At 44.3% G+C, this 22008-nt stretch overlaps 1 protein-coding gene across 7 annotated transcripts in view; it reads left to right on the forward strand.

Annotated features, from left to right (window-relative positions):
• The window catches only part of Tox2 (TOX high mobility group box family member 2), a 137309-nt gene that overhangs the window by 75874 nt on the left and 39427 nt on the right, over nt 1-22008 (forward strand). For all 7 annotated transcript variants that reach the window (XM_008850994.2, XM_008850998.2, XM_008850993.2 and 4 more), the window contains one exon: nt 11556-11801. In XM_008850994.2, coding sequence (XP_008849216.1) covers nt 11556-11801 — 246 coding nt within the window. The remainder of the gene's footprint in view (nt 1-11555; nt 11802-22008) is intronic.

Raw genomic sequence — 22008 nt, forward strand, 5'->3', positions numbered from 1 at the left:
ACTTTTACTGTCATTTTTTTAGGGGTTATGTCTATTATAAATGTTATCTGCTGGGTTCATTTATTTTAAATCAAAATATTAAGTTTTATCTTTCAGGAAGTCAACTGAAATTCTTAGGTTTTATTATAGCTGCTACAATTTCATCTTTCTTTATTAGTAGTATTGTAGTTTATTCCTGATCTTTTTTAGGTTTTTATTTAATCAAGTTCTGCATTTTTCCTTTTTTGTTCAGTTAGTGATATGGGACTTCTGCTTTCCCTTAAAATTATAACAAGTAGTAAATAGATGAATTTACCAAAGTGTCAGGGTATAAGATGAATGTGGAAATATGAGTTGTGCATCTACAAATCAACAACAAAAAAAGATACTAAGAAGATAATCCCACAGACAGTAGCATCCAGAAAAATAAGCAGGAATAAATTTAACCAAGCAGGTGAAAGATTTTAAATGGAGAACTATAAAACATTGCAGAACGAAACTAGAGAAGACCTACATGGTGAAGGGAAAGATACACCCTGTGGGGGGTTGGAAGACATAAGATCGTGAAGGTGGCATTATTGCCAAGAAGTCTACAAATTCAATGCAGTTCCTATCAAATTTCCAGTGACCTTTACTGAAGAATGGGAAAATAGATCTGCAAATTCATGTGGAATTGCAAAGGGCTCTGAGAAGCACCAATAATCTTGAAAAGGAACAAGTTAGAGGATTCACAGTTGCTAATTTCTGTAAGGACAAGAAATGTGGTATTTGCATAAGGACATACAGACCAATTGGATGGACTCAAGAGTTGTGTTAGTTTGTTTTCTGTGCTGTGATCAACACCATGACATGCTGACATGCTCAGTCTATTTTCCTATGTAACCCAGGGTCCACCTGCCCAGGGGTGGCACCACCCACAGTGGGCTGGGCCCTCTCACATCACTCAACAATCAAGACATGGCCACAAGGCCAGTCTTGAAGAGGACATTCCACATTTGAGGTTCCCTTTTCCCAGGTGCGTCAAGTTGACAACCAGAGCCAACCATGAGAAGAGTCCAGGACTAAACTCATGCATCCATGACTGCCCGAGTTTTGCAGCGTTGCCAAGGTCAATTACAGGGAAAGAATAGTCTCTTTGCCAAATGATGTTGGGACAAGTGAACGGCCACATGCAGAATATTGAAGTTGGGCTCTAGCTCATGTCACATGCATAATTTTATTCAAAATGGATCTGTGATACAAATATCAGACTATAGGTTATTGGGTTTGACATCAAAACCATGGGCAAGAAAAGGAGGAATGAGTTTTACATCAAAATAAAAAAGTTCTTTTCTGTATTGAAGGACATTTATAAGAAAAGGAGGAAAAGATACTTGTAAGTCATATCACAATGGCTGAGTGCTCAGAGCATGTAAAGAACACTTTCACTGGAAAGATGGAGAGACAGACAACCCAACCTGAAACAAGGGCAAAGGACTTGAATGGACACTTCCCTAAAGACATGCAGATGGCCAAGAAACACATGAAAAGATGTTCAGATGGTCTTTAGGAAAATACAAATCAAAGCCACAATCGGATACTACTTTATACCCACCAGGTTGGCTATCACAACAAACTGAAAATAATAGCATTAAGGATGTGGGGAAATTGAAACTCTCCGATGTCGCTTGTGGGACTGTAAAAGGTACAGCCTCTGTGGAAAGTTGCTTGGCCATTTCTCAAAAGCCAAACAGAATCACCACATGACCCAGCAACTCCACTTCTAGGTAGATATCCAAAAGAACTGAAAATAAGGGCTCAAAATCACTATTTGTACAGTTATTCACAGCATCCCTCTTCACAGTAACCAGAGATAGAAGCAGCCTTAATACTCATCAGTGGATGAATAAATAAATTATAGCATATCCATAGAATGCAATATTTTATAACTATGAAAATGAATAAAGTCCTGATATTCAAAGATACTATGCTAAGAGAACATTATACATTTCTTTTTGTATTTTTGAGACAGGGTCTCCCTGTAGCCCCAGTTGACCTGGAACTCGCTATGTAGACCAGGCTAACCTCAAACTCACAGAGATCCGCCTGCCTCTGTCTCCCTGGGGTCAAAGGCATGCGCCACCATGCCTGGCCTTGTTATACAAATTTGATGCTAAGTAGAATTTAGATGAACTTCAGAAACATAGCACTAAGTGTGAGAAGCTAGACACAGAGTCATATGCCATCTGCTTCTGTTTATATAAAACCAGCCAGAATAGATAAATTCTTAGAGGCCAAGGGAAGATGGGTGGACATGGGTGGTTGAGGACTCAAGAGAACAGAGAGAAGATGCCTACTGGGAATGGAGTTTTCTTTTGAGATCATGAAAACATTTAAGGACCAGATAGAAGTGGTGGTGTAGCATCTTGTGAGTGTGCCAGTGGTCACTGACTGTTATTTGACGCCTGTATCTGTTACTTTTCTGTTACTGGGCCAAAATACCATGACTAAGGCAACTTATAAAAGAAAGAGTTTATTAGGCTTGTGGTTCCAGAGGGATAAGAGTCCATGATGGCGGGGAAGTCATGGCAGCAGGTGGCCAGAGCAGGAAGCTGAACACTCACATCTTCAAGCACATGAAGGAGACAGACAGGGCAAACTGGAAGTGGTACAAGGCCATGAACTCTCATAGCCCACTCCAGTGATGTGCTTCCTCCAGCAAGGCCGTACCTCCTAAAGGTCCCATAACCTCCCAGAAACAGTGCCACCCACTGACCAAGTGTTCAAATACTTGAGCCTATAGCAAACATTCTTCATTCAAGTGACGACAGATGCCTCAATAAATATTAGTCATTATAACAGACATGTTTGGACTCCTATTTATTTTCCTTACAGCCTAAACAATGAAATCAGTGTCTGTAACCTTTGCCATTTAATTCTCAGGATTGTTCGCCTGGGGTCAGTTTTGATCTTGCAGTCCCTGTCTTAGTCCTTCTCCACAGTCATGGATTAAGATTAGCATGCACTATTGTGGCTTTCAGATCACCGTTCTGCCTTGAGTCTCTTGGGTTCACTTTTCATTTTCTTGGTTCTAGCTTTGAGCATCTTTCCAGAAGTGCTTTGAGCTGAGCATGGTGGTACGTGCCTTTAATCCCAGCACTTGGGAGTCAGAAGGCGATGGATCTATTTCTGTGAGTTTGAGGTCAACCTGGTCTACATAGTGCCAGGCCAGCCAGGGTTACATAGTGAGATCTTTTCACAAAAAGAAGAAAAAGATGTTCTTCATTTTAGTTTTTGTGTTTAGATTTTGATGAATCTGTTATTTTATGATGGTAAATGACTGAGCTGATTCTAAGCATTTGATACACTGTAAGCAAATTGTTGATAGGTGCTTTATCATGGCCCAGAAACCTGTACTGCATGTCCCCTCTGCCTCTAGCAGTCATAGCCTTCAATGCTTTAAAGAGGCCTTCTGAGACTTTCCTATTCATGATCCCTTTGTACCCCAGAAATTTACACAACCCCGTATATATACATATATATTGTATATATGTATATTGACATATATAATAGCTGCACAAATCAAACATTTATTGATACTAAATCATAGACTATTTATTTTTAAAACAATTCACTTTAGCCAAGTGTGATGGCACATGCCTTTAATCCCAGCTCTTGGGAGGCAGAAGCAGGCAGATGTCTGTGAGATCAAGGCTAGCCTGGTCTATGTAGGAAGTTCCAGGCCAGCTGGAGCTATAGGGAGACTCTGTCTCACAAAGACAAAAAAAAGTTTAATCATACCATTTATTAAAGGTGAAGGCAAATATACATACTAATGAGATGGATGTGTTTATTTTTACATGAAGAATTACATCTTGGCTGAGTATTTTATACTGTAGGACAGAGAACATCTTCAACAGTTTTCAGAGTTGATAATAATTTTGTTCTTATAATCTCAATGCTGAGAACACCTCTTCAAATAAATGCATAGTACAAAATGACAGAAGTATATTTAAGACCATTTCAGAACACGGTTGAAAATTCTGTATTAATCTCAAGCCAAAATTCCTTAGATAATCTTTCTTATGAAGTTCAAGTCAGCACCTCAAATAGCAATTTTTAAAACCAAACATTGTAACACAGTGTAATCCAAAAATACACTAGTCTGATGCTCGCATTTTAAGGAATGATGATAGGGAGATACTAAGTCTTTGTTTCCCAAAAACCATTATGTTTCTGTGAGAGCAGAAGGCCTTTTGCCTACAATAAGAACACCATGATATATAACATCAAATTTTCTTGAATTTGGGCCTAGGCTTTTCAGGCAGTGCTGATTGGTGTTGCCTGGTGTGACAGCTTAAGCAGGGCAAAGTGGGAATGTCCTGTGTTCAAAACCAAGGCTGTAGAGAAGTCATATAATGTACTACTAGAAACACTTCAGATGTTACACATTTGACTTTGAATTAATTTTTGGTCTTTACACATTCAGAAACCTTCTACTGTTGTCAGATAGTTCATTCTCTCATAGGGTTGGGATCCACACTTTAAGAAGCTAGGCTTTGAGGCTGGGAATGTAGCTCAGTTGGCATAGTGCTTACCTAGCATACCAGGGGCTATGGGCTCCATCCCCAGCACTACATAGATGGGGCATGATAGTACACACCTGTAATCTTAGCACACGGGAGGTGGAGGTACGAGGATCAGAAATTCCAGGTTATCCTCAATTACGTGGCAAAGCCAGCACCAGCCTACGTAACATGAGACCCTGTATAAAATAAAATATAAAATAAAAATAATAAAATAAGATGTACTGTTAGGCTTTAAGATTCCCCCCTCCCATAAATTCCAGGGGAGCTTAACTCTCCTCTAACCCTAGAGTAAGCCCCAGGCCATTTAGATGGGTCCACATTCTTCCCTTCCTGGGGCATGAACAACACGACTTGACTCTGCAGTACCAGAGCTCTTACAACTCGCACCTTGGTACATCTCTGTATGTTTTTTTTTTTAGAATTTTATTTATTATTTTTATTTTATGTGTATGTGTGTGTTGCCTGCATGTAGGTAAGTGCACCCGTGTCATGCAGTGCCTGCGGAGGACAGAAGAGACTGTCAGATCCCCTGTAACTGGAGTTACAGAGAGTTGTTAGCTGCCATACGGGTGCTGGGATTCAAACCCGGGTCATCTGCAAGAACAGTCAGTGTTCTTAACCATGTGCTATCTCTCCAGCCCCTGTATCTTCTTTTTTAAAAATATTTTTTATTTATTATTTTTATTTTATGTATATGAATCTATTGCTTGCATGTATGTAAGTCCACCCATGTCGTGCAATACCCAATGAGGTCAGAAGAGGGTATTGACTTCCCCGGAACTGGAGATGTTAGCCACCATGTGGGTGCTGGCAATTGAACCCTGGTCCTCTGTAAAAGCAGCCAGTGCTCTTAACCACTGAACCATCTTTCCAGCCCATCTCTCTATATTTTCATAAGGCCCTTGTTGATGGGAAGCCAAGTAGACACACTGAATGCGGAGCTCTATTTTAGGGGACATCTGGAGTAGGAATCTCTAAGTATCTATCCCAGTATGGGAGAATGCCGGGTTCAGACTCACAAGGCCCGAGTCCAAGTCTTGCCAGCTACATGACTCCTTTGCTCACGGAACTCCATCTTGTCTGAGAAACAGAGATGATTGGCATGTCTTTATAGAATAGACATGGCTAAACAGTGTATGGATGTCAGTCATCAAGACTGGCACACAGTAGGGACTCAGTGTAGATCAGCAGCAGGACTGGCTTGCTTGTGTTCATGCATTTGGGATCTGACTGCACGCAGAAGACACACGTACATGTTTGCATGCTTTTTTTTAAGTGCGCTAATTGCTTCTTTAGAAGAATTGTCATAACTGTGTTATTTCAATATTTTGATAACAACATATGCTTATTTTCCCAAAAGGCTTCTGGCCGATTGGGCCCGTTCCAGTGGATTGAGGTTTTGGTTTTGACTGAGAAGAATGGACTTGTGTAGTCATTAAGCACCCATTGGTCACATGCCCTGTGCTAGTACCTGTTCTGGATGCTGAGGGATAGGATGGGGGGTGAGGAGAGATGGCACTTGACAGACTTGGGCCATAGGCAGCCTTGGGACAATAGTCTGCTGGGAGGGACAGAAATAGAAACACCTGAGTGAAGTTTGAGCCTAGAGGAGGGAATAGTTTCATTTAGTGAGCTCACTTACTGCATTGTGACTGAGTCCTTTCTAGGTACCAGGCCTTATACTAGGCTCTGGGAACAAAACAGACAACCCCAGCCCTCATGGAACCTGGGATTTGGGGCGGGGAGATACAAGCAGAATGTAAAGAATGAGTCACAAGTAATTGTATGTGATGACAAGTACTATGGGGGTGTGCAAAGGTGCCAGGGAGCAGAACTTGGAGTTGTCCTACCAGAGGATGGAGGAGGACTGAGAAGGATCTAGGCAGAGATGACTCTGAACAGGAAAGGCAGGCAGAGGGACTTTGCATTCTGGGGTGATGCGATACCCATGGATAGTCCTAACTAAAGGCATTTGGCCCTCAGTGCTAAAGACAGACACCACCCACAGTGCATGGTATGTGAATTAGGAGCATCCAGCAGTGAGAAGCGGTGAGGATGCTGAGCCAGTGAGCTATTCTGTATCCTTGGAGTGGTCCCTTAATGCGTTGGAACTCCAGCCAGAACAATAAAAATTGTAGCCAGGAGAGGGCTGACACTGTGCCACACAGTGGCCAGGTCACGTGAGGACTTCTGGGGCCATGTTTGAAACTAGGGTCTTGACCCTGAAGACAGTGGGATTCCTAGATATAGCAAAGAAAAATGAAATGATGTCATTTGTGGGAAAATGGATGGAACTGGAGATCATTATGTTAAATAAACCAGACTCAGAAAGACAGACATCACCTGTTTTATATGTGAAATTTGGATTTAAATAGATATGTGTGTGTATACATAAATATATGTATACACACACATATATGACATGGAAGTGGAAGAGGGAACTAAGTAAAGGAGGACAGGAGCCAACAAAATACAAAGATCCATCTGTATGAAAATGTCCTGACAACACCCATTATTTTGCTGGGTGTGGTTGCACACACCTTTGATCCCAGCACTCAGGAGGCAGAGGCAAGTAAATCTCTGTGAGTTCAAGGTCAGCCTGGCCTATATAGTGAGACGTTGTCTCAAAAACAAGCAAATAAAACCCATTATTTGTGTACCAACTAAAATGTTAATGATAAATAAAAGCAGTGGGAGCTGTCAGAGCATCTTGAGTAGGAGTGACTTAGTCTGGCAAACCTCTTTAAAGACTACTCTGGCTGCATAAGGGGGTAGAGGGACAAGAGCGGGCAGGAGGGCACCAGTAGGAGGCTGCATCATGGTCCAGTAGGAGATGGTGGTGGCCTAGGCCAAGGTAGCAGTGAGGCTGGAGGTGGGGGGCAGATTTTCAAGGTACTTCGGAGGAGTTTTGTGGATTTGAGAGGTGACAGAAGCTGAGTCTCAGATTTGTGGTCTTATTGACTGGACGGAGGGTGATGTCGGGTGATGTCATCTGCCACAGCCATAGGACAGAAGTGCATGGTAGAGGAAGGGAACGTTGAGTGGGTGTTGGATATACTCATCTGTGGCGCTCAGGGGAGCAGGCAGGATGGAGGATGAATGTGGCACCTAGAGGGCCTTGAACGTGAGCCTAGTTGAGGTCACCTGGAAGGGAGTGCAAGGGAGAAGAGGAGAGCCCAGGACTGAGAGGGAGAAACTACAGCAGAGGAAGGAGCAAGCATAACCAACTCTTCCTGGACCAATTTGCCCATCTGTGAGATAATCCCACGGAGTCAGTGAGCACGTGGTGATGGAGACTCTGGATCCAGGAGCAACACTACAGTCAGGCCCTGGCTCCTCACATCTGGACTCTGTGACTGTAAAGGGCAGTCAAGGCACTTTCCCAGGGAATCATAAGGCTCACACATGGTACCTGAGGAGAAAGGCTGGACAATAGGTGGGCATGTTGGTGCCTTGTGTCCTGACTGTCATAGTGCTACCCAAACCTGCCCATGCTCATGGCTGCATCCAGCAGTCGGTGAGAAGCAGGAGCCATGCTGGACTTTGGTGACTAGCTGCTAATGCTCATTTGGGATTTACAGAGTAATAAAAAATGCTAGCCCACATCCTTTCTCCCTCCTTCCTTCCTCACATGCTAAGCAGATCACCCCCAGTCCCAGATGTCCACCCCTACATGCTATTGGGCCTCAGGCTTTTCCTTCTTTGCACACACATGCTGATTAAGGCATCCTTTATCGTTTCTGGAATATTCTCAACCATTATCTCTTCAGGTATTCCTCTGGCCCAGTCGCCCTCTGGTCTCCATGCAGAGCCAATACTTAGTGAACAGACATCCACTAGACACTCTTGCCTGTCCTTCATGTCTGTGGCCTCTCTTCCATATTCACATTCTCTCTCTCTCTCTCTCTCTCTCTCTCTCTCTCTCTCTCTCTCATTATTGATAATTTCTTCAGATCTCTCTCCCAGTTTATATATCTCTTTTCTGCTGAGTCCAATCTCCAGACTACAGAGAAGGAGCACTAATTCCCCAGGTTAATACCCCATGGGGCACAGGCATAGGAGACAGAAAGGCTGAAGCCAATCCCACGTATGAACCCAATGCAAAAATCATAATCAGCAAAACCTAACACTGCATAAAAGTAGCAGTAGGCCATGATCAGGTAGTGTCTGTTCCAGAAATGCAGGGTTTAACATGAAAAGGCCAGAGTTCTGACAAGCATGGCAGTATACATCTATGATCCTAGCACTCAGGAACCGAGGCAGGAGGATTGCTGAGAGTTCAAGACCAGCCTGGGCTACAGAGTAAGACCCTTTCTCAATAAAAAAGGAAAGAAGGGGAGGGAAGGGAATAAAGAGAAAAAGAAAACTAGAGTTTGTTGTCATATTAGCCAGATGAAAGTGGGAAAGGTATTTGAGTCTGAGTAGATGCAGAGAAAAATAATTTGATGAAATTAAAATTTAAAATTTGAGGCCAGCAATATGGCTCAGTGTGTAAAGATGCTTGCCACCAAGCCTGATGAACTGAGTTCAGTCCCCAGGACCCACATGGTAGAAGGACTCCTGCAAGTTGTCCTATGACCTCTACACATACACCATGACACACATGTGCCCCCCGTGCATGTGTGCATGTGTACATGCATGCACACACACACACACACACAAATATGATTAAAAGTTAAAAGTCAGACTGGAGAGATAGCTCAGAGTTTAAGAACATTAGCTGCTCCTACAGAGGATCCAAGTTTGATTCCCAGCATGCACATGACGGCTAACAACCATCATAGCTGTTCCAGGGGATCCAATGCCCTCTTCTGACCTTCTCAGGCATTGCACAACACAGGTGTGTTTACATACATGCAGGCAACACACTCGTACACATAAAGTAGAAATAATAAAATATTTTTTACAGTTTAATATCCAATTTAATTTTTTAAAAACTTAATGAAAATGTAACAGAATCAAAACATTTAAAATAAGTACACTCACTACCCACTCCAGAAATTCATTTAAGTCATACTAACTATAGAATATGAAAAATAAATTCAGAAGTGTCATTACTTTAAATACACTACTTCCACTTTTGACAATATTTTACATTTGTATATATATTCTATAGTGGAAGCAGAAACTCTCTCTAAAAACATTATCTTCTTAAAATCTTGAGGTGCATATTAGAGCCACAGGCAATTATCTGACATATAAAATTGCAGTACAGGCCTTTCAAGTTTGGCATTTCTCTGGTACAATACAATGACCAAGGTATAGGACTATACAGTGCCTAGACAGTCCAGTAAGAGCCATTATTTTCTTCAATGTAGAATGATCAATCATATTCTACAAGGGGCAGTGAGGTTAGTAATTCTATAGGGTATGTCCCGACATAATTTTCAAATTGTACAATAACACAAATAATTTTGTTAAGGCCATGTTTTATTTGCTGATTAATGGACAAAAGGCAATGCAATTTATTTTCAAGTATTTTCTTGAAAGTCTGTGCTCATAAAAATCATGAAAAGTTGGAAAGACTGTTAAATCACTGAAAGTTTAAATATATCTTACACAATCTTGTTTGTACAAAAATACAAGTTAAATATAAACATAAAGCAGTCATGGTAATTTATGCAAGTCTGTTTTATGTGATCTGTAGTTATATATAAAAGTGTCTTGGTTATGTTGTTTGTGAAAAGATCAACACCCAATCGAGTTACTATCTATTAGTGAAGGGCCCTACAAAGCTTACTTTAACGTTCAGCTTTTACATGGTTGTATGTGTTTCCTAATTTGAGATCACTTAAACACTGGGAAAAAGAAAATAAAAGGGCAGCATGTCCATACACCAACAAATAATCTGGCTGTGATGTATCATGAAACACAGAGAAACCCCACACATCTGTACAATAAACATGTATTACATACACACATGGGTACACATGCATGCATGCATGTATACACATACTGCATGCACATCAGCTAGGCTGAAAAAAGCCTAATGAGGTGCTGGGTCCAGCTCGATATTCAGCTGTGTGTTTTTTCTGACTTCATCGAATGAATAGCTTTTTGTCACCTTCCCATTCTTGAAAACGGTATGGAGAAGATCGTGACATATTCCTCAAGGTCTCCTTTTCCTTCCTCAAGTGTGACGAAATTCCCTCCTGGTGCCCTATGTAAAGATAACCGGCCCTTTTTGGACCTTTTGTTGGGTCAGCAACTGGGTCCTTCAAGACATTAACCCCAAGTCCACTGATGACAACGCAATTCAAGAGATCTCTTGTTAACTTCTGCAGCAAAGCTCCACCAGAACCAAATAAAATAGTTTTTAAAGATTAAAAGCTCATGCATGATTTTTTTAAAGACCCACTTACGTTGACAAATGAGGGGTTCCCTCCCCCTACCAAAGAATACCCAGAAGAGCCTGTGGCACAAGCCAGGGCCCAAGTGCATGCTCATGGCAGTCTGTGGGAAAACCTGGGACAGTCACGACAAAGGAAAAGGGAAAGTGAGTGCTCATAGGCCTACCAGCTTGTCCTAGGGTCAAGCCAGCTGTGTAGGAAAAAGTAACCCAGCAAGGCCTGGAAAGGAACTCCTTGGTGCCAGTCTGCAACATTCGTACCATTTATCAAGATGAGAAAGACAAACAGAGGCTCTGATTACTGGGAACGCCTGAGAGAAAACTGTCTTGCTGCCTGCAGGACCCTCAGCAGGTCCATCTCCAGTTCTGTAAAGTGGGTAGCTACAAGAAGACATGTTCACATGGGCTGTCGGCCAGATCTGGTGGGAAAACAGGAGGAGATGCAGAGCAGCCTGCTCTCCAGGAAGCCAGGCTCTTGTCTGCAGAGCCTCAGTGGGAGGGAACATCCACTGGGGGTGGGGCACGAGTCTGACTGAGTCAGGGGGCCACTTCTCTCTGCCAAGGGATTATCATTATTCCCATGGCTATTGTTATTGGTGCTACTGAGTACATAATGTGGTTTTGAGATACCCCTAACCACCGCCCTTTTGCTGTTTTAGACCTATAACAGCCAGAGCGAGAGCAATGAAGACTATGAGATCCCTCCAATAACGCCTCCCAACCTCCCTGAGCCATCCCTCCTGCACCTGGGGGACCACGAAGCCAGCTACCACTCGCTGTGCCACGGCCTCGCACCCAACGGTCTGCTCCCTGCCTACTCGTACCAGGCCATGGACCTCCCGGCCATCATGGTATCCAACATGCTTGCCCAGGACGGCCACCTGCTGTCGGGTCAGCTGCCCACAGTGAGTCCCTGTTTCCCACATGGTCCCCATGGGCCCCATCAGGGGAGGGCTTGAAGGGAGCGGGTGGCAGTGCTGAGCTGAGGAGCCTGGAGTTCCACTAACTTTTAGTAGGGAGTCTGAAGAATATAGAGGTCACTTGGAGGGCAACTTACTTTTGTAAGTCTGTTTTGGCATCTTGGGATTGATTTTATTAGTTGATAATAGTATAATCTCAATTTTATTTCGAGCGGGGTTGTTGAGATATAGTCATATGCTATAAAATTCACACTTAAAGTAGGTAGCTTTTCATACATTGGTAGAGTCTGTGCAACCGATTTTAGAACATTTTCACACACGCCCCCAGAAGAAATTCTCACCTTTAGTCATCACTCCCAACTCACCACATACAACCCCCAGCCCTAGACAGCCACTGATTACTTTCTTTTGTTTTGAGACAGAGTCTCATTCTTTAGGCCAGTCTAAACTGCAACTCACTATGTAGCTCAGGCTGGCCTTGAATTCATAGCAATCCCCCTGGCTCTGCCTCCTGAGTGCTGGGATTTCAAGTGTGCATCACCCTGCCCAGTTTCCACAGATTAAATTTCTGCCTCTGCCTATTTGCCTATTCTGGGCATTTTCTATACATAGCCAGGGATGGGGAGGATTACCAAGTTGAAAGTCAAGGGATGGGTTGAAGTTTGGCAGGCAGAGGCAGGGAAGGGTGTTTACAAAAGAAAGCTGGTGACCCCATGGGATCAGTGTGTGATCCCCCTTTTTTTTAAAAATATGGGGCCACAGAGTAAGGACCTGAAGCCAGGGGGAGGAAAAGGAAAGAAATATTGAAAGAGCTTGGCAGAGCCTGGATCATCAGGTCCTGAGTCCCACACTGAGGAGATTATATTTTCTCAGCACAAATGGCTAATCTGAACCATCAAGACCTACAGGAAATCAGTATGACATTTTTTTTTCCTTTTTTGAACAATAGAATAAACTTCTTAAAGGAAATCTAGTACTTTTCTTGAATAACTGATTTGTGTTTTTTTTTCCTTTCTTTCCTTCATAATTAATGTTATATATGCATCATAACTCTTTCATTCATTTTTTAGGTAACACTAACTTAGGTAAAAAAGATCAAAATAGCCAAAGGTAGACAAAAGATTCTAGGCATGGTTCAATCCAGGAACTGGAGTGATGTCATTACAGCCCTACCCACCCCATTTCCACACGGCAGGCCTGATTGCTACTGGCAGCCAACGCATCACTGGCCAGTGACTGAGCTCTGCTGGAACAACCATTGGATCCAGGAACAAAGCAGCCCTCAACTGAGTCACAAGCGGAGCACTTGGCTTCCCTATCAGGGTCACTTGGTATTAGATGGACTGTGTTTGCCACCACCATGGCTGCTCTGAAGCCACAGCTCAGTTTGTGGCCTAATACTAGCAGGTGCCTTGGGCCTACATACCTTTCACATTCTAATCATCTCCACTTCGTTTCCCCCCTTGCTTACCCTTCTTTTAGTACCAATAGATCTCCTTGCCTAAAACCACTGTTTTGCTCTATATATTTGAAAAACACTCACGTTTTTGTTTCGTTGTGCTTTTGAAGCTTGGGGCACAATAAAACAGAAGGGGAAAGTCAATGCAAGATTCACAGTTTGTAGTGTGCACTTCTCAGTGAAGAGCTGAGTAAGAGCCAGGTGTGGCGTCTGTAAGCCTCGTGCTCTGGAGACAAAAGCAAGAAAATCCTGAGTTTGAGGCCAGACTGGGCTACATAGCAAGATCTTGTCATTTAGGACTCGATGGAGCCAACTTAATCTCAGAACTCTGAAGGCAGAGGCAGGTGGATCGCCATGAGATCCAGACCAGCCTGGGATGTTCTACATAGCCAGTTCTAGACCAGCTGGGGCTACGGGGAGACCCTGTCTCAAAAAAACAAGCCAATAAAAAGAACTAAATGGAAACAGGTGCTCCATTCTCCAGGAAGCCTGTCCCTTTGGACCTGAGGTGCTTCCTCTTCTAAGTGGTTGATCAAGTCAGTCTCCATAGTCACGTGGCCTTAACCCATATTGGTAAAAGGTCTACGCCCTCCCCGTTGATTTCTTAGCCATTTCCTATCAAGGTCTTCACTACTCCAGGTGTCCTTCCTGGCAGTTTCCTATAACATAGGCAAAGCCAGGTGAGTATATTGCTGAAATTCCCCACAGTCCCTGCCCTGGGCTGCCAGTGGTCAGTGGAGATGCTGTGGGGCTATGGTTAGCAGGTGGGTTTTGGAGCCCCAGGCTCCACCTCTGGGGCTCAGTTTCCTTGTCTTGGAATCATAGTATTCCCCTGTTGAGATCTTGTCAGATTTGAGACGATGTATGTAGCATCATAGCAAATGTTTGACAGAGCAGACAATCAGGAGATGTTTGCTCTTGTTGTCAATCACAAAGTTGAACTCCTGGGATAGAGAGGTAGGTCAGTTGGTAAGTGCTTGTCTTGCAAGCATGAGGTCCTGTGTCTTATCCCCCAGAAACTACATTAAAAATAATGGCCTGCATGGTGATATGTGCTTGTAATCCTAGTGCTAGGGAGGTGGAAAGAGGCAGTTTCCCCCCTCCTGCCCCATCTCCTGACCCCAGAGCTTTCTGGTCAGCTAGCTTAGCCTCCTGGAAAAGTTCTAGGCCAATGGGAGACCCTATACTAAAAAACAAAGTGGGTAGCGGGGGAGGAAAAACAGCTGAGGTTGTCCTCTGGCCTCTACACATGCACACATACCTAATGAGAGAGAGAGAGAGAGAGAGAGAGAGAGAGAGAGAGAGAGAGAAATAAGGAAGGTTGGGGGGGTTCTTGCTGTAACTTGACCACTTTCTCTGAAGTCCAGATGGCAGCTAATCTCCTGGTGCCCTTCCCAGGCCTCCTGGCCACAGCAGCTCTGATCATCACAAAGCCTGCTCTCTGTTTATCACAGTCCACCCCTGACTCCTCAGATTGAGCTCTGTGCAAACCACTACCTTCCATATTTCTTGAGAACTTGTTCGTGTCTTTGATGCTTCTCAAATTCACATAGCCTTAATTCTCCATTAGTCTAGCCTTGCAGGGGTTCACTCCATTTTATATGCAGTCCTTTCTTAATGGAAGATAAGCTCAAAGTTGTTACCCAGGGCAGAGGCCCACCCCCTACCAACTGAGAAAACCAGATCAGAACAGTGACTTGCACTGGAACTGGCTGGTTGAGAGGCAAGGGGCCTTTACTGCAGAGCTTTTGAATTGGTGGGAACTGTAAGGTGAGGGGGTGTCTGTGGGTGTGCAGAGACTGCTGAGTGGGTGATGCAGGGATTATGGTAACACCTGCTGGGTGTCAAACAGCTGCAGAGGGCTTTGCAAACGCTTTCTCACCCCTTGCAGAGGTAATGGGAAGGCTGGAGGCTGGTGGGGAGGGAGACATCTGTGAGTTTCCTGTGGCTTTGGCTGCTCTAACAAATTACCACAAACTTGTGGCTTAAAAGCAGCAGAAATCTATCTACTCACAGCTCCAAAGGTCCAAAATCAGTACCCCAGGCTGACACCAAGATGCTGGGAGGCCATCTTCCTCCTCTCCAAACCCCTAGGCTCTGGGGGAGGCCATCCTTGCCTCTTCTAGCTCCTACAGGCTGCTGGTCTTCCCTGGCTCATGGGTGTGTCTCTTATCTCTGGCTTCTCTACTGGCAGTAGCAGCTCCCCTGTCCCCCTCATATGCACACTTGTGATGACATCTAATGCTAATCTAGAATAATCTCCCCACGTCATGATCCTGAACTTAGCCTGCCAAGACACTTTGTTTGGGTTATATTTATAGGTTACAAGGATTATGGCTTAGTGTTTTTGTTGTTGTTGTTTGACGTGTGTATGTGTATATGTATGTGTTTGTGTATGCATGTGCACCAGAGTGCACCTGTGGAGGTCAGAAGACAACGTGTGGGAATCGGTTCTTTCCTTACACCATGTGAGTCCTGGGGATCAAACTCAGGTCGTCAGGTTCAGCAGCAAGTGTCTTTACCCTCTGAGTTGTGCCACTGGTCCATGGCTTGATGTCTCTGTAGGGATGGGGAATTTTCCCTCCTGCCATGCCATGGCGATCTTAAGCTATGCAACGAATGGCTTTTACTGAACTACCAGGTACCAGGAATTGCTCCAGGTTTATGATCTCTAAGATCCCTTGAGATATTCCAGGTGCAGATAGAGAAAAGACCAAGAGCCTATGTTATGGTTGGGGTGTGGGTAGTGTTCCCAAAAGTCCATATGGAAAAGTTCAGACCCAGGGAGGTGCTACAGTGAGGTGCTGTGGGCCTTTAAGAAGTGGAGCCTAGTCAGAGGTCCTTGGGGGCATACCCTCCAAAGGGATCCTTGTCACTTCTCTCTCTGGCTTTAGATATAACCCTTCACTCTCACACTCCCATCATGCTGTGTCACCCTCAACAGAGGCCCGAAGCCATAGGGTCCACTGAGTCTTGGATTTGAACCTTCAGAACCATGAGTCAAAATAAACCTTGAGTTTACTTTATGAGCAGCCTGTGTCGGGGATGTTGTTACAGTACTGCAAAGCTGACAAACGCAGCTTGTTTAACAGTAAATGCTCTACTTACTACATGGGATTCTGGAAGAGACTCCTGACTCAGATGGGGGTGGTTGATCACTTCTCAACTGGGGATATTGGCCTTGTGGGATGGGAGTATGGTAGAAGGACACAAAATTTCTACCAAGTCCAGCGATACCAAGCCTAGGCAGTGCCTCAATGGCTTCATTTGTTCAGTGGGGTCACTGGCAATACCAACTGGAGCTTGGTGAGTGCTAGTGTCAGGGATAGTAGATAACCTTTGGAAACCATCCTTGGTCTTCTTATGAAAAGTGACAGTTGGGCATGGGGAAGACCTGTAGATACTTTGTTATCTGGTTCTCAAGTAGGAAACCCAGAATTTACCTAGCAGCTGAGTCCTTCCGTCCACTTCCCAGTTCTAGCAGGGGATGAAGGATGGCACAGCCAGCCTACAGGTGGCACAGAGGATGCCCAGATACCAGGTGCCTCAGGCTTTGACCATACAGACCTAGATGCACCAGAGATGCCGTGTCTTCAGAAGTGGGTGAGACCACGATCTTTGGTAGTCTTCTCATCAGTGGCTCTGATCCCAGAGCCCATCCGTCCCCTCAGGTCCCCTGCCTGGTTGCTAGGTCTCAAGGGTACATGTGGCGTCAGCACCTCTCCTGATGGCTGCCAGCAAGAATCTTGTACAGTTCTGGAGCCAGTCCCCTTTACAAAATTAAATATGCTCAAGGCTTTCTCCCTCGACTTCTGCATCTTAACTGATTAAACATTCATTTCCAAGACAAAAAGAGTCAATTTAGGATGAAAGATATATTTTGCCAGTTTAATTTAAAGCACTGCACCTCCATCTGACCCCTATTTTCATAACTCAATAATTTTATCCTGTGTTGATTGTCTCATTTTGAGAGAGATATTGTATGTATAAATCAGTTTCTAAAATACCCAAAGAAACTCAGAGACTGGAATTTATTAAGCAGCTTCTTATGGAGCCTGAAATCATTTCTTTTGGAGTTGTCCTTGGGAAATGTTAGTGCTCAGGGTCCCTGTGTCCTGTGGGAAAGATGTATTCCACTAAGAGGTACAGCTTAGTATTCTAAAATTAAGGGAATTCCCACCTTCTGGGAACCAGAGGAAATGGGGGTGGGCACCCTGGACAGCTTGGCTGGACTGTAGAGGAAATGCATCCTGGTAGGTTCCTCACACTCACAATGGAGTCTGGTGGTTGGGAACCTGGGGATTTCCCAGGCTGAGCAATTGAGTCACTGGAGTTGTATGGTCCTGACCCAGGTTTTAACACAGAGGTGGGACATAGGTCATGCAGTCTCCTTCCACCTTTGAGGCATGTGTTTCTCTCTCTCTCTCTCTCTCTCTCTCTCTCTCTCTCTCTCTCTCTCTCTCTCTCTCTCTCGCTCTCACTCTCGCTCTCTCTGTATGCCCATATGTGTGTGGAGGCCAGAGGTCAATGTCAGGTATCTTCCTCTATCACTCTCTCTACCTTACTTTTTTAGACAGAGTCTCTCACTGAACCTGGAACTCACCAATTTTCTAAATTAGCTAGCCAGAGCCCCTGGGAACCCCCTGTCTCTGCCTCCAAGCACTGGTGTTGTGTGCACAGCTACCCCCAGCTTTTTCCATGGATGCTGGAGATCCAAACTCAGGTCTTCATCCTTGCATAGCAAACACTTCACCAACTGAGCCATCTCCCCCAGCCCCAGCTTTGAGTCCTGTTGGATATCTCTGCGACAAGAATATTTTTCAAAGGTCAGTAGACTGCCCACCACCACTATACTTGCCAACTGGCTCAGATCCTATGTAAACTCAGATCAAAGGCCTTAAGACTGAGTTTTAGATCATTTGTGCTCTAGGTCCCTGTTCCAAAGTACCTCTCCAGGTCTGGTTCTTCTCACAGCATACCAGGCCTAGAGGCCAGGCCTTGGGACTCCCACTCCATCTGGGAGTCTTTGCAGGCTAGTATCTGGGGTAGCTCTAACAGGATGGGTTGCTCTAGTTACCATTTGACCAGCTTATTTAGGAATAGTTCCCCTGAGAGAACCTACAGCCTTGGGTGAGCCCTATACCTGCAAGCCCTTAACGGATCTCCCAACATTCCCTGCCCTTCCATGCTGTTCCCTCCCAGTGTTCCGTCCTGCTCATTGCTGCTCTTTCCTCTGTCCCCCAGGCTCACTCTATTCCTATTTGATATACATGGGTTGAGACCCAGTTGATCTCCTCTGGAGTGTGAGGCACAGAGACCAAAGACGTCCCCCACCAAACCTTTGGTCCATTGAACTTCTTAGTCACCAGGGACGGTAGAGACTGTAAAGAATCCTCCGAGACTAACCAATTGTTTTGATTATTGTTTTTGTTTTATTTTATTATTATTATTATTATTGTTTTGATTATTGTATTATTTTATTATTATTATTATTATTATTATTATTGTCATCATTTTGTCTTTTAGAGACAAGGTCTCCCTATAGCCCCAGCTGGCCTGGAACTCACTATGTTGACCAGGTTGGGATTAAAGGCGTGTGCCACCAAGCCCAGCTTGTCTTTATCATTATTATGTATTGTTTTGTCCTTGTATCAGGTAGCGTTTGCCTTATAACAAACCACACCACTTAATGTCTTAAAATGATACCATTTTTATGATCTCTCATGATTCTTTTATTTCTTATTTATTGTTTTTGGAGACAGGTTCTCACTATGTAGCTCTGATTGGCCTGGAACTCACTATGTAGACCAGGCTGGCCTCAACTCACAGGAAACCTTTTGCCTCTGCTTCCAAAGTGCTAGGATTAAAGGCATGCCCCTCCATAACTGGCCCATCTTTCTGATTCTTGGTTCTTTTGATGGCTGGCTATGGTGATTTCTGGGGTTAGCCAGCCAGTTTGCCTGGGCCCGATGATCTAGGATGGTCTTACCTCTCAACACTTGGCCTCTGTCAGCGGGAACCAAAAGGGGTGGTTTAGCTATGGGCCCCTCATACCTGGTAGCTGGGCTTGTTCAAGTGGTGATATTACCGGACTCTCAGGAGTCTCAAGAAAGGCTGGGTTTCAGGGGGCAAACACTTTAAACCTCATATTAGCTATTTTTGCTTTGACCAAAGCCAGTCATGTGGCCAACCCTGGTTAAGTGGTGGAGCAATAGACCCACCTCGTGGAGGGAAAAGTGGCAGAGTCCCATTGCAGAAGGAGAGGCAGGACAGGAGCCATTTCTGTAACCTACTGTGCTGGGTTAATTTAACTGTCAACCTGACACAACCTAGAATCGCCTATGGAGAATTTGACTCAAAGCATTGTCTAGATCAGGTTGGTCTGTGGGCATGTCTGTAGAGGACTGTCTTGATTGTTCATTGATGTAGGAAGGCAGCCCACTGTGGGCACCACCATTCCCTAGTTTGAGGCCCTGGACTGTGTAAGAGAGGGCTTGATAAGCATGAGGCAAGCAGGCAGCGGGGTGCCCTAGTTCCTCTCTGCTCTTTGCTAGAATGTGATGTGACTAGTTGCCTGAGTTCCTGCCTTGACTTCCCCCAAATAATGGACTGTGACCTGGAATTATAAACCAAATAGACCCCTTTCTGCCCTCAATTGCTTTTCATTAGGGTGTGTTCATCACAGCAACAGAAAGGGAACTAGGACTTACTGTGCTCATGTTTTGATTTTCTGGGTGTTTCCGTTTTCTTGATTTTTAGTAGCTTCCCAAAGTCATAAGCAAGGCCCTGTGCTCAGGTTGACCTCAGTTCAAATCCCAGCTCCCATACACTTGTTCCCTGTACTTTGTGTCCCCGAGCAAGAAGCTCATACCCCCATGCCTCAGTTTCTTCTTCTGTACCATGAAGGTCAGGGCCCATGCTCTGTAGGAACCTTGTAGTCTGTGATTGGAGGAATCTAAGGGGCACACAGTAGGCATTCAAGAAATGTAAGCCATTTGTGCTTAGCTCATTCCATTCATTGACTAGGTCTGGGTAGACTCTGCCTCATCTCTAAGTTCATCCGGCCTGACACGCTGGGTGTGGGCTTTGCAGGGGCAGTGTCTAGGCTGTTCACTGAGGCAGGTCTGTGAGGTGGGAAAAGCAGTAGGAGGCTCTGATGGCTGGAGGTGGGGTGGGGGCAGCCAGGGGCTGGCAGGGGCCAACGCATTCATTATGTTAGGATGTCGTGATGTCACTCATGGCTTGGCACTTAAAACCAACAGCAAATCAACAGCTCTAGTTCTTGCTAAAAGAATGAGGGCTCCCGACGCAGCTGTTCTTAGCTCCTTGACCAGGGGAGCGTAGATCACTGCAAAGGCAGAGGGAGCCATGTTTTTTGTCTCCCCTCCTCATGGGGGGTGGGCAGATTTCCAAAATAGACCATGGAGGGTTAGAAATAGGGGTCTGTAATGGCCCAGAGGTGTCTTGATGTAGATCAGGGTCTGGATGCAACTCCTTTCCCCCTGTTTTTCAGACACTGTAAGCAAAAGGAATGTGCCTTTTTACATTTTCTAAAACTCAGGATAAAATGGCTTTAAACAGCTTTTGCTCCCCTGCTATAATTATTTATTTTCAAACACTCCTGTAGGGGACTGCTCCGTCTTCTTATTCCAAACTCCTTTTGCTCATAAATGAACCATCACTTCAATAAATCATTATGAAAACAGAGACTAACACCGGCTCTGAAAGGTTGAAAGATTTATGTAACACATTTATGTTTCCCATTTTCTCATTCTGGTACTCTGCTGCAAAAGCTAAGCTAATAAAAGCTGCTATTAATATTTCTTGTTGCCTAGCAACTCCAGAGCGGGAGTAATAGCTTGGGCTAGAAAAATAGATGACCGATAAGGAAAAATTCAATTCTTTTATTATCTCAGGGGAAATGGCCTTTTACTGGAACATTATGATGTACGAGTGTGAAGTTGAACACAAAAGATTTGTGTGTGTGTGTGTGTGTGTGTGTGTGTGTGTTTCTATTTTAATGAACATTATTTTACTTCCACTAACACTTTCTCGGTACTTTTTGTTTTCTTTTGCCCCCTCCACCACCCTGTCCCTCATGCTTAATTTAGCAGCTAGAGTAGTTAAGAATCTGTCAGTATTTCTTTTTTTAGTTTAAAAATGGTTTCTGCAAAGGTTTACAACTCAGTCATAAAAATTCACTCCCTGTTAGAACTCACGCCCGCGATAAGCCCACACAAGGCTGGTTCTTCAGCACAGTATCACAATTATTGAGAGATAAGATTCATGGGTTTTTCTCTAGAAGGAAGGTCAGAAAGAAATAAAACGTATTCTTTTCTGCGTTGAAGTTTTGTTTGGAATCTGGGGACGCTGAGTCTTTGGAGAACTGTTTGCTCTGAAGTTTGGGGGGTATGCTCAAAGAGGGCAAGGTTGGGACCCTTGAAGTCATTTATTGAGCACCTGCTGTGTACAGCTTGGGGCCATTGCCCATTCCCAGCAGCCTCTTGAGGATCAGTGCCACTGTGGTTTTTATTTGTCAGATTTAGAAAGTGAGGCTTCAAAAGGTTAAAAGGTCAGCTGGAAGTAGCAGTTATGTGCCTCAAGATCCCCACTTGTATTCTTAAGCATAGACTGATGTCTCAGTCTCAACCCCACTGACATGTTGGGCAAGACATTCTCCACTGTGGAGGGCTCTCCTGTGAAGTGTCAGATGAGTGGCAGCAACTGTGGCCT

The sequence above is a fragment of the Nannospalax galili genome, unplaced genomic scaffold (genome assembly GCF_000622305.1).
Source record: "Nannospalax galili isolate Female #2095 unplaced genomic scaffold, S.galili_v1.0 scaffold205, whole genome shotgun sequence".
Taxonomy (NCBI): Eukaryota; Metazoa; Chordata; class Mammalia; order Rodentia; family Spalacidae; genus Nannospalax; species Nannospalax galili.